The 16560-nt window shown below is 40.0% G+C and overlaps 1 protein-coding gene across 1 annotated transcript; it reads right to left on the minus strand.

The window, feature by feature from the left end:
• Window positions 1-1336: 1336 nt before the first annotated feature.
• On the minus strand, window positions 1337-15759 carry lonrf1 (LON peptidase N-terminal domain and ring finger 1). The gene is made up of 12 exons (XM_044128013.1): window positions 14906-15759; window positions 11560-11678; window positions 9963-10085; window positions 9678-9845; window positions 9473-9590; window positions 9276-9351; window positions 8924-9038; window positions 7653-7774; window positions 6715-6873; window positions 5836-5998; window positions 5577-5726; window positions 1337-4514 (listed from the first exon to the last, which is right to left on the minus strand). Exons 1-12 carry the CDS (start codon window positions 15201-15203, stop codon window positions 4365-4367), a joined length of 1761 nt encoding a protein of 586 aa, XP_043983948.1. The 5' UTR covers window positions 15204-15759; the 3' UTR covers window positions 1337-4364.
• Between the last annotated feature and the right edge of the window lie 801 nt (window positions 15760-16560).

A 16560-nucleotide genomic window follows, 5' to 3' on the forward strand; every position in this document is an offset into this window, starting at 1 on the left:
AACAGAAGTTTGTGAAAGCCAAAAGGCATTTCCTGTTGTTCCTGTTTTGCTGCTAAAGGTGTCCCACAGAGATCAGTTTTGGGGACACTTTTATTTCTTAATCAAGGCATTTTTAAATAATCGGTGTCAGGATCCCGTCTTACACCCAGCTCCTAATTGTTCTCCAAGTCTTTTTGACTGACATTTGCCGCATGTCCTTCCCCCTTTCCTACTGTCATATAAGGGACACTAGAGCCCACAAAAGACCCCCTGGAGGGGGGAAAGGAGATTCCACTATTTAAAAAACCAAAAACCAGAAAGAACAATACAAGATTTAAGTGGCTGAAGTGAATTCCCTCTGCAGAGTGTCTGCTTCTCCATGTTGACAGGAAACAGTTAACGTTTTCTGAATTTGGCTAATTCTTAAGTAAATATCAGAAAATGGCAAAAAGAAAAAAATAGTATGTTACAGTTTATGTAAATCAACGGTACGTGGTGTTACAGAGATGTTGCACTGGGACTCATTATTAGCAACAGCTGATTCTTAAATGACTAAAAGTGTCACATACAGCATTTGGACTGGAACATCCCTATTACATGTATTACGAATCCTGAAGTCTTGCTAGACTACAGTGATCAAATTGTTTTAAAAAAATATCATCTTATGCTATCCTCAAATTTCTTGATGTAAATATTTTGTAATATTGATTTTGGGCTGCACAGTTGGTAGAACTGTTGCCTTGCAGCATGAAGGTCCTGGGTTCGATTCCCGGCCCGGGGTCTTTCTGCATGGAGTTTGCATGTTCTCCCTGTGCATGCGTGGGTTCTCTCTGGGTTCTCCGGCTTCCTCCCACAGTCCAAAAACATGACTGTCAGGTTAATTGGTCTCTCTAAATTCTCCCTAGGTGTGAGATCTGTGTGTAGATGGTTGTATGTCTCCGTGTTGCCCTGCGACAGACTGTTGACCTGTCCAGGGTGAACCCCCGTCTCACCCTGAAAGTAGCTGGAGATAGACACCAGCAACCCTCCCGACCCCATTAGGGACAAGGTTGTAAGAAAATGGATGGATGGATGGATTTTGTTAATGACTGCATTGATATGCATAACATTACTATCATTTTAAGTTTAATTAGCAATATATATATTTTAAAAATGTAATAAATTATATTTCCAGAAGGAAAAAAAGTTATGCAACTTTTTTTTTTCTCCACAAATCTGTTATTGATGCTTTCGATGCCCTTCCCTTTACAAGTTTTGCTACCTTAACGTTCTGCAATCGCGGTGGCTGCAGCCAAGTTCTTATTCAGAAATCTTCCATTTGAGTCGTCTGCTACAAAACAAACACGCTAGCCAGTAGTCATAAAGAATTTGCCTTGAAAGCCTTTATTTATAACAGCATTTCAAAGAGTCATCAAATTGGGGGAAAGCTAGGACACTATTAGCAGAATTACTGCTCTTCGCCTGGCAACAATGCACTTTCAGGGATGCAAGGAAAAACTGTGCAGTGCAACATAGACCACTGATCATCAAACAAACAGCAATCTTCAGCCTTTCCTGTAGAGATGCAGCTCATATACCTGCACCCACATTATTACGGGGGCTTTTCTCGACCTCTCCTTACTCGCGGATCGTCGCCAAGAGCGGCAAACTTCAAACGCTTAGTGCAAACGCTTAGTGTTCTCTTGCGGGGAGAAAATGTGGGCCGAGTGTAAATTGTGTTACAGGTGTTGTAGGACATTCTCTGCAAAATCCAATAACACAGCACCTAAAGTTAATAGACATCTGCAGGGCTGTTGAAGCAGCAGTCTAAAATGAACTAAAGAGTCCTGCACTGCACTGTGTTGGAAAACCCATTAAACCTCCACAAAGAGAGTCATTGTAAAGATGACCAAAAAGGAAACATGGGATGAGAGATGTTTATTGTGAAGTAAATAAAACCGTAGTGCAAAAACTGGTCATCTCTATTTGGCTGAGAAATCTATTAAGAGGCCGATGGCAGCAACCGAAATAAATTTGCCTTTGACAAAGATAGATATGGCCTGTGTGGGTAATAAACTAAATACACCATTACACGTGCATCTTAAAAAATTAGAATATCTTTGAAAAGATTACATATATATATTCCAGTAATTAAATTCAGAAACCAAAAGCCATGAATTACACGCAATAGATTCATTATACAGAATAACTTTCAAGTATTTATTGATTTTCTTGGTAACGATTACGACTTAAAGGTACTAAATTCAGTTTCGAAGAAAATTACATGATGCGAGACCAAGTAAAAAGATTTTTTTATAGAGAAATATTAGAATCTCACCATGATATGACCCAGTCAGTCTTCAGGAAGACTGTTGCCACTTAACCAGTAATTAGTCCTCATCACCCTCTATAAGAAGGGTAAGCCACAAAAGGTTATCGCTAAAGGAGAGGTTGTTCACAGAGTCCAGTGTCCAAGCATCGCAATGAAAAGTTGAGTGGAAGGAAAAAGTGTGGCCAGTAAAGCTGCACAGGTCCACGCTGAGGTCCATGTGATGTTTTCACAATACATGTGTATTATGAATTGGAGTACTGAACTGAAGTACTGAAATAAATTTATATTTTGAAGATATTCCAACAAATGTAAGATGCACCTGTGTAGCGAAACATCAGAATACAAGTGGAAGAGACACAAAAAAAAAGGATTTGTTTATCATTCTGAATATTTGAATTATCTGTCCCTTTTTGAATTAGATTAGCATTTATCAGGAAGGTTTCCTAACACAGACATTAGAGATGAGACTGTTACCCAAGTCACCACTGGTGGGCTCCATATCCATCAGTTTATCCTCTTGAGGAATATTTCAAGCAGCGAAGAACCCCCTTTTATCCACAGCTATAAATACATGACCATACAAGCTTAGCGCCACCTTTGAATTGCAGAATCTGCCATCAATAAGAAAGTTAGCTGGACTGCTTTAAGTGATATGTCTGCCGTCATTCACTGCCCCACCATGCGAAAAGGCATCTTTACATGAGTCCGTGACACAATAACAACTTCGAAGCATTCAACACAGAAATTTCTATGGCACGTATATGAAAGTGAAAAAATAAAAATGAAACCCAGTCATGCCGGTAGTTGTTGGTGAATTAACTTAACAGCTTTAACATTCCATGGAATGTAGCACTAGAGCGAACAGAAAATACCAAACAGTTCACCTCTTAAGTATTGTAGAACCCCTCCCCCCCTAAGACTTCATCCAGGTCTCCTGATAAAGTGGCACTCAAAGGTCCCACAGCTGGTGGTGGAGGACGAGCCGGACCAACGCAGAGGTTGGAGCAAAGGGCCAGAGGTAGGCGTCGCGTCCGTCGTGGGTGTACATGGACCAAGCCGGACTTCAGCCGGAGCATTTTATCCAAACTGCTTGACGACTGTCCTTGCGTAAGATGTGTTAACACAGTTTTGTGTGCTATAACAGTAGCTGTCATCAGTGCTGACAACACGGCGTGATGACTTAAGAACAAAGAGCGGGGGACAAGAAAAAGAAACCAAACATATTTACCCCTAATACAAACACACACAAAGCTATTTTCTTGTCGACCGTTCTCGCACTAAAAAACACGCATGTTACACTTTTGATTTGCCGATCCAATGTACACATTAGTAAACAAAAAAAAGGTTGGCTATGGCAAAATGCTGAGCAGCAGCAGTTTTCGTGGATTAGCAAACAAAATCGTCCGCCTGCTGTTGTGTAAGAGAATCCGTTATTATTGCGATATTTTCATGCAAGTAGGTCTTTGTATAAAATTAGCCATGTTCAAATGGCTACCAAGGCCAACAGATCAGACAAGCATTGCCTGTTTCAAAGGATGATATTGGGTTATCAAAAATTATCATTGCCCTAAGAGAAATCCTCTCCAGATAATGCGTGCCATATATGTTCGTTATCTCCACATGTAGCTAAGTAAACGCAAAGAGTCTTCTCCTAACAGGCAACACAGGCTTTTTTTTTTATTCTCTGTTTTTGTAGTGAGGAGAGAGAAAACTCACCCAGTGTCCGTCTGTAGCACATTTGGAAACATGACCTGGTTTAAATTCCCCATGTATAACAACCTTTAAAGACCCCAAAAAAAAAAAAAGAGTTGTCTTTGGCGAACCCCAAGGTTCTTACTGATACAAAAGTATTTAAAGATCTATTTGCAAAATCAAACAGCGGAAATTCCAAGTCTGCATTGAGTTCTCTAGTCAAATCCTTAGGTTTCTCCTTATAGCCAGGTTTGACTTTAAAACCATACCCTTGTTTAGGTCAACCCCGAACCCCATGGCGAGTTGTGTACTTGTGCGTGAATGCTCTGGTTTCACTTTACGTGTGCGTAATGTTGAACCCTAGTTAGGTGTGCTCTGGGTTCTAGCTCTGAGAAAAGTACTCCAGGACGAGGCGGAGGTGTCCCAGGCGGTCCTTCAGAGAGGTCAGTGAGAGGAAGGTGGTTTGATAGGCGGGGTCCAGCTGAAGCACCGACAGGAGCCACCAGCACCAGGCCGGACCGTTAGCCGAGGCCTAAACAAAGACGGTAACGTTAAAAAAAGATGTTTCCAAACATGGTAGTTGTGGAATTAAATAAATACAAGAGCTGCACCAAAACGTTCGCTGATGACTAGAAATGTACAATTTACTCTTAACCAATATTGACGACGACAAGCTAAGCAAAACTTTGTTGTCAAGCTCATCGTTCCAAAATGGCAACACGTCCGGCTAGCTATTCACCGTAGGAGCTATTGTTGAAGAAAAAACAGCAAAGTTCTTCTGTTTGAATAACTAAATATGCTGATTTTACAAATATTACAATATTACAAAGTCAGGATCTACATTCTCTCAGATGCAGACATAGAAACTATTGTTCATGGTCACTAATTCTAGTTGAGAGGATCGCTGATATTCATGACTATATTCAGTTTGAAAATATTAGGACTGCTCTTTCTCACAAACACATAGTTTAAAGTCTTGAGAAAGGCTAGAAAAATATTTTATGCCCAAAATGGGTGAATCATAAAGTTCTGACATGTCTTCAATATTTCACTTTAAAAGCAATCTGTGTTTTTAAATAGTGCACATGTTTTAGGAACAAGGGTGTGGAATTCACAGTGTCAGGTTGGAGAATATTTTTTTTACTGTGGCCTCAATGTCTTATTATTATTATTTTTTTTTTTTACATATTTAAGGATCAACTGATCATCCAGAAATAACTATTCAATGCTCTTAAGAGTCTACAAATGTTCAGATAAATATTAGACAAATTATTTTTTGAATTTAAGTGAAGTTTTTATTTCCAGTTTCAAGCCAGCCATTGAATGAATCTTTGTCAGCCTTGCCATGCACCTTGTGAGTTTGCTGCAATATTTGAGTAGCAGTTGCACATCTATCGTCCTCGTCAGGATGTAATCAAAAGTCTATCACTTCTACCTCTTCTGTGTATTTTAGCTTCATCATCTCCTCACTTCATGTCTGAGGTATGTCACTGCCGGCGTGAGAAGTTTTTAAATTCTTGCTCTCAGTGGGGGGTTTTTCATACCCATCGGAAGCAGGTGAATTGATGTTTTAGAGCTGCGTTATGGAACAAACCTGAATGTCTGCCTCCTTATCTGGCATGCTGCCATGCTGTCTGTTTATGTGCTCGCGGCTGCGGCTGCCCACGCGCTGATACCAGTCCTGGGCCTGCTGGTACACACTGTCATGAAGACGCTGCAAAAGCTCCAGCTCGCTACCGTCCACCTGACACACACAGAGGACACCGAAGATATTCAGCAGGAGCTGAGACAGAAATCCACTTCTCAGTGTTTGAATTCCCTTGTATGTCCGGGAGAATTTGCGAGACCCTGACCTTGACGTCCTCCAGGTACTCGATGTCGGCCGTGTGATAGCCGTCCCTCTGACCTCTTTTGAGCACTCTGAATCTGCTGCCGCCCATGGTTTCAATGTAAGATCGCCCGTCAGGCAGCCGCTCCATATTGAGGATCTCCAGCATACAACCGTAGTCGGCGAAACTGAGGAACATGTGCAGCTTTGAAATAAAATACATGCTTCTAACTGAACATTGCATATCTAATCTAAGACTGGACACATAAAAACTAGATTAGATTTAATATTTATTGAAGAAGTGTGATTTTTTTTTTTCTTTTTCAACTCCCTCAAAGTTTAGTAAACTATGATGCAATACATGTAATATAAGTACCGTACATTCCAATTTACATGACTGCTTCTTTCAGTGATTTTCTTGTACCTCATTGTATTGATGGTGGGGGTTTCTTTTATGCGTTTTCTCTTTCGATATAATAGCAAACAAATTGCTTGCTGGAAATTTGATCTTGATATAATGTAACCAGCCTAGAAAACATATTTATTAAAGGAGAAAAATGTGTACCCCAGTTGTAAGCAAACTAGTGTCTCGGTCACTGTTTTCCACTCCTTAAGGATCGGATACGACAGATCAAGACTCCACAGAGCAGGACCAACATCCAATCAAAGCAACTTTGTAAACAGCAAATTTATCCAAAAAAAAACCAAAACCAAAAAAAAAGACTGCAGAGTTGTTGCCCAGTTCTAATTTATATTTACCTAGATTCATGAAAAGGTGAGAACTATTTTTGCATTTTCTTAACCATTTCACCAGAATATGGTTTGACGTGGGGGCATACAAGGAGGCTAGTCAGGGTAACCTTATTTTAATGTGGCTGAACTACAGTAGAGTGTGCTGGGATACCCTTTGCCATGCTCATAGCTGCACATCCCAAACTTCTTGGTGCCGGTCTCCATGCAGCGGCGCATCATCAGCCGATAACGAGGCTCAAAGATGTGCAGTGGGCACGGCACTCCAGGGAAGGCCACCGTACAGACAAATATGGGGATGTCCTTGGTAAGGCTACAAGAGAGAAAAGAGAGAGGGGAAACTTATTGAAAATTCTGAGTATACGCTCTCTCGAAAATACAGACCCGACCCCGTGATAAAACGTCAGATTTTATAAATGACAATCACTTAAAAACTTGTCAAAAATGAAATGCTTTAAATAAATGCATTTAATTGGACATTTGTTCTGTAATATTTGAATGAAAAGGAAAAATTGAAAATGCACCAACCTGTGCTGCAGACATAAGCACAGTCATAAGCTAATGCTAATAATTTCTTAATCCACTTCATGGTGGAATCATCTAAAAGCATCTCTCATCTTGAGTTGACAACGCACTCGATATTACAAAAGTTAGTCAAAGCTGTCAATTTGTGTGTACGTCTCATGGCTCTAGGTGTTTTCTGTTACATTCAGTTTTGCACTCTTGCTAGGACTTTCTGTGCATTTTTGGTACTCCAGAGCTTGCTGTTTGTCCAACAAGCTCAGTTTGATTGTTTGAATGTTCCTGCAAACTACGGCTTTAGCTAAACGATGTAAACAACTAAAAGTCAAAAAGAGGCTACAAGGAAAGCGGAAACTTATTTCTGGTAAATCAGATTCAGTAGTCTTAATGGTAGGCATGTAAACAAGAAGATGCTTCAACAAACAACCAATAATAATTTTTTTTTTTAAATGTAAAAATAGATTTGAGTAATTTTCAGTTGAATAACAGACTACGTCAAATTAAAAGTGGGAGTGTTTTTTATGGCAACAATGTATTAATTTAATCAAACAATCTTTGCCAGGTGCCTACTTGGAAAGTTCAGCCATCTCTGCATCGTGAACCTGTTTCCTTTCAGCCAACTGAGAGGGGAAAAGTTGCTCCATGATGTCCTGCAGAAGAGTTGTGGGGTTGTACTTTCGGTTTTTTAAGTACTATGGAGAGAGAAAAAAAGAGACACCGTTATTGTTGATAAAACTGCAATAATACCATAAAACTATTACAATTTTCTTTCTTTTTTTTCCAGATTTAATAGGAACAATAAATCATTCACATCATGTTTAACAGTGAGCAATTACTTTCGAATTGAATTAAGTTGACCTTTTTGGTTCACTTTAACCTTTTTGTGACTTGGAAAACAGTGACCTTATTGCTAAATTCACAATAACAATGAGCTGTTACTTATTTAAAGAAAAATAAAGACAATTCAAGACATAGGGTTAGGATAACGTGTGGCGACTTTCGTCATGTTCCCACTAGGTGGCAGTATGCCATGTTGAACTTCAAATTTATTTTAGGTGAGAAAAAAACTTGAGCTCTGCGTTAATCAAAAGGTGGACTGAGTTATTTTCCATCTGTTAGAAACCAGTCATATGTAGCACGCAAATGACAAATGTTGAAAGAATATTCATGTAAATTCTTCATCTGTCTATCTAAATTGAATATATTATATATCTATTTTATTTTCAAATACGATCAGGGACAAGGCAAAATAATATGACGTTCAAAAAGTCCTGAGGCCCCCCAGCTAAAAGCTAGTCCACAGTCCGCAGGCTATAGAAGTTAACTTTTAACACAAAGAACCCGTTTTAAGACTGATGAAAAGAAAATCCCATAAAATTAATGAAGGTAACAACCTCTATAAATAGCTGAGCAATGTGAGTTTTGCAAGTTTCATTGTTCATGTTTGAATTTGTTTTGTTTTTTTTTAAAAAAAGACCGTCCAAATGATGTTTACAGCAGCTATGATCTATTTACGGATTCGCTTCAAAATTCCCTCTGGGACGAAATTATTAACACATTTAAAGGTCGGTTTCATGAAAAGGCAAATGTTTAAAAGGCATCCGAGAAGGAGAGAGTATACATTTTGTGGATTTTACAATTCTTTGGCTTTTTCTGTGATTGTGTTTTCAAGCGATTGTGAGATTTTTTTACGAGAAAAGTAGAGGGTGAGGCAAAAACCATGAGGAAATCTCCTAAAGTAGACATCTTTATGAGGCGCACATACAGGATATAAACACCATTTGGACTTAACTGAAAGAAGAAAAATAAAAAATAAAAACCCTTTTCCGTTCATTGGTTACCTCTTGCAGCGGCTGTTTGCAGAGTGGACACCGTACGTTGTGGTCCAGACTCCTCTCGATGCAGTTTTTGCAGAAGGTGTGACCACAGGGAGTTGTGACAGGCTCAAAAAACAGCCTGCAAAATGACAAGAGTGGCGGATACAAGACCTGGTTAAATACAGCTCAGCAGAGGACGAAAGGTTACGCTACTAATACTATTGCTTTTACGTTTGTTTACAGTCGGTGAGGTAGCCAAACATTAACCAGGGAGAGGGAGAGTGTGAATGGAATCAGCCGGAGGTAGGTCTCCAGGAGAGACAAACTACACGCAGAGATGCATTTTGGATTACAGGGAGCTCAGGAGGACGCTGACCTTATGCAGAGAGGGCACTCAAAGTCTGACACGGTGAGCACAGCCAGCGTTTCCTCTCTGTGCGCTTGACTTTCACCTAAGACCGGCAGAAAGTTGTAAGAAGTTAATGAAAAATTAGTTCCACGGTTATTTCAAACCAACACTGACGAGAGGTCTAGTGAAAATCATCATACGTCTCTGCCTGAGCCTCAGCTTACCTCGGCCTTGGCATTCGTCCTTCCTCATCATCATTTCCTCGTCTTCCTCGGCAGCAGGCAGGAAGGAAACAGCTTGGCAGAGGCTGAGGCAGCACTCGGTACCTGCGTCGTGCTTCATCTTGGAGCCAAAAAGGACACGCACTCTCATTAGGCCAGGGTTGATTTTAACATTCATTTCACCTCAACAGCTAAACATCGCCTTCACCTTGTGTGCTTCTCTCCTGTCTACGTTTGGGTGCTTGGCTTCTCCTTGCGTCGGCGCCTGAGAGCCACTGAGGGTGGTGATGGGGCAGGGATCTGTCAAGAACTCAGAAACCAGCTGCAGAATGCACGGCACCTCCTCCGGCACTGCTATCCCCTCTACCTGCAGAACCTGTCATTTTGGGTTAAATAGTAAAAACAGGGGTGCATTTCTATTAGCACTGCAGTAGCTTAGAGATTTCGCGTCTTTAGATCCGTATGGAAAATTTAACTTGAAATGCAACCGAACCTTCTTGATTTGGCTCTTTGCAGGAACAAAGTCAGCTTGGAGTTTTAGGCAACGGTGGAACTGGATCAGGGCTTCCTTCTGCTGACCCATCTCCAGCAGTACATTCCCTTTACGAAAAAAGCCCTGCGCAAACAGAGCAGAGCAGAACAATCAGTGCAATCAGTTTTTCTGGAGGAATCACTTGATTTTTTTTTGGGGGGGTGGGGGGTGTCATTGTATTTATGAGTTCAGCTCCCACATAGCTTACTTTACAGTAAGCACGAGATCAGTCCCAGTAGAGTTGCTATGGTAGAACAGATTAATGTCATATACTGTTGTAGAGAAATAAATTTGTGTCCTCACGCAACCACAGTGACCAGGACCTAAAAGAAATGATCCTTCTTCTAATTATCCACTAGAAAAACAGGAGGTTGTGGGGTAAAAATCAGAAGTTCCGACAAACTCAGATTCACTTTAACATAAAGTATAAATTGCAAAAAGAAAAAAAAAAAGGTAGAGTACCAATATTTTCACCTGTGTTACAATCAGTCCTTAAATAAATGCTTTTTTTTTTTGTTCCACAGTGCAAATGCACTTAAATCAAAGGCTAGATTTTCATGTTACTACAAAAAAGTAAATGTTATTTTAAGCATATTTGTGCATCTTAACCATGACTGCTAACATTTTTTCTTTCTATCTGTATGTGTTATAATGCCCTAGATAAATGCACATTATTCAATTTATTGTATAACGCTTTTCTTCCTGTCTGATCTGCATTGCCCAACGCTGTCAGTTGAACTGCGGATGATGTGAAATCTAATGTGACATAACAAATAAAACCAAACAAGGCAAATGACTGTGTACCGCGTACATACTTTTCAGCAATTCTGCACACGACCACAGAATTATTAAACTAAGTTATGACACAAGCAGCTGTTTGCATAACGCTGAGTGTGACATAACCTTAATAAAAGCAGCAAAAAATAAATCTAAAAAAAAAATGGCTCTCAATGGAATTGCTTAGAGCTCTGGGGTAAAAAGAGAAGAGGGAATGCGCACCTTTCTAGTTACGTGTCTTTGCATTTATGTTACAAAACCAAATGTTTTGGGTTACATTCAGGAAACACTTTCACTGAATTGCTGTGGCAACATCGTCATGGATGGCCATATACAAATGAGACGAAATTTCATAGAGGAACCTATTGTAAGCTGTTTAAACATTAACTATTATGATCTAATTAGTGTTGTTATGCGTTTAGTGTGGAAGTGTGACTTCCTGCTGTGCATGCACTTTAGGTTACGAGATTATAATCAAAATGTTGTCAGTTAAATATTTTAACTGACAGCTACTAATTGACAGCAGGGGAAATAAACTCAGAGTAACACAACAAATATGAGAATGTTCTTATAACCAGCTGTCTGGCTGCTACTTCATTATATAGACAAAACTGAAAACATCTAAAGATAATGTGAATACTAAAAAAAAAACCAACCCAATTCTTACGCATTTAAAATAAATTGATTTTAAATCAATATATGTATGAATTACATTTTTTGTCAATTTTTTTTTCTCTTTTTTTTTTTGAAAGTTAAAATAAAAAGAGGGCTTATTTCTCACTTCTGTCCAGTTGGGTTGAAGGCAGCAGAGGTAGTCGAGGTCCGTCAGAGCATCGGAGAACCGCAGCAGGCCCAGGTTGGCTTCAGCTCTGAACAACTTCAAACTCTGATTGTCCGGCACTGGGAGTGAGCGGGGAGGGAGCAGACAGGAGCATGCATCAGTCTGAACAAGTGGCAACAGATACTAGCAAAACGAGTCATGCGGCAACATCTGCACAGTTCCTGAATTGGACTGCCAGATGTGACTTGCAAGCAGGTCAATTTGAGCTCTATTAGTAGGAGGGAATTTTTTTTAAGGATTAAATCTGTTATCCAGCTGCAGATTTTCACAGCAATCTATTTTTATTTGAACAAATCTACACTGTCAATAAAAACCCAGACAGGCAGTGAATTGTGGATTTACACTGAAATATTTCAAATGATGCATAAAGCAGACTAAGAAAAGACGCTCAGAGTACCGTAATCTGAATAACTGGCACATTTGCATATGGCTTCTGAACCACTGAAGTTGCATTAGAACAACCTTATGCATTGTGTAGGACTCCAAAGACACTCCTTTGGCACGATGAATACAGCCATAAATGGCACTATTCTAATTCCCAGTAGTCTAATTTTAGACCCAATATATTCAGCGGTAGTTGGTCCACAGGGGGCGCTAGTGCGCCACCCTCTCAGATGTGGAGAGAAATTTTTAAAAAATCTAAAAATGCATATATTTTTTTAAAAAAGAAATGCATTACCAATGTCAGTTCTCCTTAGCAATATGCACCAACATGCAATCTGAGTTATTTACCCAGTAATTTCCACCAAGTGACTCACTCATTTTTTTATAGAGCTAAATAGCCAATCACTTCTGGTTGTTCTAGGAAACACTCTGACGTGGTTTTGTATAAGAAAGACCTGAAGTCCTGTTTGCTGACTCAGAATGTGTGAACGTAAATCTGAAAGAGTTCATCTCGCGCCTCGCTATCAAATAAATGCAGAGAGGTTAATTTGGTGGTGTGATTTCAACAGAATATAAGTCCTTCTGATGTCTTTCTTTTTTTCTTGTAGCTGTTACTATTTCATTCTATACCAGTGTGTTTTAGTTATTTTAGGTAGGAAGACTTCTGCTATCTGGTGTCGTTGCTTGATTATAAGAAGTTCGCTTTTGATAGAATTTATCCTGCTGCTCGTTCAGAGTTATACTTCTAGACAATCGTACATTAGATTAGCTTCTTCACCAATATTACACGTTTTGCAAGTTACTGAACAGACTTTTTACTTTTACATAATTTAACCCTTTGGCTCATTTCATTAGGGATTCAAAACATTTTTGGTTTTTGCAGCTACCGATCACAGAATCCGACCAATGAGGTGCTTGCTTGATAATTGACAAGTGATTGAAGGAATAAAATTATTTAGATTGGGATTTACTGTAAATTTTAAATTTTGGTTTGGCTTTTAAAACAATGCAAAGCTATTTGTTTCACCTGTAAAGATCTATCTATATATATATATATATATATATATTTTTTTTATAAAATGCAATGTTTTTATTGTCTTTGTTCAATTTTCTATGTAAAAAAAATATTGGATTGCCTTGTGTATGAATGGTGCTATAATAATAAATTTGGCATTTAAACATGGAGATTATTTGTAGGAATAGAGTTAGATACCAGGAGAGGAAGAAAACATCAATAACACATAGAAATTGTAATCAAACATGCTGAACCTCAGTAATGGAATAACTTTGCTTGAAATAATCACTAGAGCTAATTTTTCTAGTGAAATCGGACCATTTCCATTTTCTTCAACAAATATTTCTGACTGTTGCAGCTTGCACAGTTTTGTTGCAGCCATCCAAAATATAAGTAACTGCCTTTAAATGAGGAGTTAAGATAAAAACACGCCCATAAAAAAAAATATGAGTACAAATGGACGTGTCAGAACGACCTCTTCTCCGGAGCCTTGTGTGATCTCTCTACGTGTGGAAACATAATTTTGGGAGGGGAGGTTTTTATGTTTGTTAAATAATAATTAATAAAGCAGCAAAACAAATTGGAAAAACTGACTGACTACTGCATAGTGGCTTTAATACGCATGTTACACCAATTTGTAGAGTGTCTGTTACCTAAAACTGTTACACAAGTGCTGTTTATATAGAGCAGAGTGTCCCAAACACTGACTCAGCGCATGGAAATGCCACTGCTTTTAAAAACAAAGAGAGAGAAACAGGTTCAGCCATAAGCCTTCAAAGGAAGGAAAACGATGCATGAATGTGCACAGGCACCGTTGCATAACATTACATGATAGTGGAGCGTGTGTGGGAGATGTATTTAATAGGCCTGGCAGGGTCTGCATGGCACAGTGGCAGGCTAACTCACTGTAGCACAAACTATTCCTCTCCAATCCCTGGGATGCCCGACATGAAGAACACATCTGGGGCAGAAGTTGTCTCCTTTAGATTTCACATAGTTTCATGCACCAAATCAGGTCAACAGCACAGGATGAGCAAGTGTACGCAGGATGGTGGAGGTTTCAGCAAAAAATATTCCACATCCTGTAGAAAAATGTCTACGTTGGATGTTTTTTGTTAGTTTTTTGTTTTTGATGGATGGAAAATGGGAACAGATATGCCTCCTCAACTTGTGCCAAATGTTGTGATTGCAAGTCATCTGCTCTCTTCGCTTCTGACAGCATTTGTCACAGCGGGTGTGACTGACAAGAACAGATGGGGAAAATGTTAGATATGACTGGCGAATCAACACTTGAGCTAGACTAAAAGTTACGTTTTTTTATGTGCATTCCTACATCCATAGTCTTTGACCTATACACCGTTAAATTATTATACATTTGGCCTCAGCTTGCAAAAGACTCTAAGCCTAATTTGATTTAGAGCCCCACTTCTGATTTGTCAGCACATGAATGTGTAACGTAAAAAGATGAATTAAATCATTTTAAAAGCAGCAGTATGTATTGGATTGGAGGTGTGGGCACTCCATATACAGAGGCCGCTAGTCCTCAACAGTCATGCGGGTTGAATTTCTCTGCCTGTTTTCTGTCTAAGTACTGCAAATGAATGCTTAAAATCTATAAAAATAAAACAAAACTGCGCCTGGGTAATGAAACCAATCTTCAATGCCTATAGCAACAAATACAATTTTGCTCAAGAAGCCAAGGGCTCTTGGGGGCCCTCTGCTGGCTCGGAGTCCACAAGCAATGACTTATTTTGTTTATATTTGAGGCCGGCTCATTATGTAGCTAAAAGTCTATCTCTGTGGACCACATTCAGACTCTTGACATGTATGTTATGCAGCAGTGATCTATAAAAATAAAAAAAAAACCGTCTCTATGCGTTCCCTTACCTAAGTGCAGCCCCTCATTGGCCATGCGTAAAGCTTCCGTGAACTCGTTCGTTTTGAGCTTCTCCTGGATTTGGCACTTCACTCTTGTCTCGTCGGGCCAGCACTTTTCGATGACCCCGATGAGCAGAACGTTGTTCTTGGTGCTCCTCGCCTCCTTTTGTTTCAGCCTCTCTTTGCACTGCGGGCATTTGGAGGGGAGGTAGCCCCCCACGCACCTCCGGCAGAACGTGTGGCCGCACGGCACGGTCACCGGCTCGCACATTGGGAAGAGGCAGTGCGGACACTCCAGCAGATCCATGAATCAAACCTGCGTTTCCGAACGATGCCGCGCGGGAAGAGTTTCAAGCTTTGTCCGTCAAAGCAAGCCCAAAGGGGGAGACCAAGGAGGGGGTCAATATTGCACAGTGCTTTCAAGTAACATACCGACGACCAGCTAACCGACTGGTTTGTGAGTCCCCTCGCCCCCCTCCCCAAGAGCTCACCTTTTAGATTCACTTTTCAAACCGAAGCTATTCATTGACATTGTCTTTTCGAACATTTGGCAAGTCTTTGGTTCGGCTCGACCAGCATCTTCCCTTTCTCATACAGTTTAAATGGACACTGCAACTCCCAGGGCGACGCACCGCTCGCCTCGACGCTCCAAACTCCGAACAGCACCGGGCCAACCGGACCGAACAGCTGGGTCAATAAAAGCGCACATTTACTGTTTCCTTTCCTTAATCAGATGTCCCTGTCCGTTTTTAACCTCTGTAGCAACGTATCCAAAGCCACGAAGCTCACTTACTGTGTAACCCCATTACGTTACATAAATAAAAGTCACGTGACGCCGCAGCAGGCTTCACGATTGGACGAGAGCACCGCTTTCAGCCCTGTTGTGAAACCCAAGGATCCCGTGTTTCATAACCCGTTTTTTGCGACTAAAGTCCTTTCTTTTTCTAATTCGAAATACTATAAACGTCTGCTTATAGAAGCGCCATGTCGCGTTTAAAGCGACTGTGGAGTTCCACGATTCGAAAAAGCTCAGAATTGCTACATTAACTTGACACAGTGAAGGGAATCCCAGCAGAAGATAACGACATCCTGCCTGATCATGACATCAACCTACTTGTTTGCTCCTTGATTTTCTTAACACTCAGTAGACAGGAGAAAGCACAAATATTAAGCATATCAAATGTTTTTTTCTATTGCATATTTTAATCTTCATTCGATGATGAATAAAAATAGGGGTTTTTTGTCTTTTAATGTGATTAATTTCTGATTTTTGTATCGTTTCACCTGGATCCAGATTTTGTACTATTTGGATTTTCTTGTAGGAACTACAGAGGTACAAAATCTCTGCATTGATAAACATCAAATGTTTTTGGTGTCACCGGTCAGGGTCACTGAAATTTTAATTGTGAAAGTCAAAAGCAGATTTTTAACCTCTCTCCCAGATGTATTTTCCCTCCATATTTGCAAAAGAACAGAAAAACTCCTCGGTCACAATGCCACGTATTTGCACGATTGCAAAGCTTCGCGTTTTTATTCTCCACAGTTTCAGATCCGTTATGACTCTCCATGCAGTTTCATCCTCTTAGATCTTCCTCCCATGCTGCCATGTGCACGGTGTGATGCGTGAAGAAAACATGCAGTTGCTTTTCCATAAAAACCAGTAC

This window comes from Gambusia affinis, linkage group LG09 (assembly GCF_019740435.1).
Source record: "Gambusia affinis linkage group LG09, SWU_Gaff_1.0, whole genome shotgun sequence".
NCBI lineage: Eukaryota > Metazoa > Chordata > Actinopteri > Cyprinodontiformes > Poeciliidae > Gambusia > Gambusia affinis.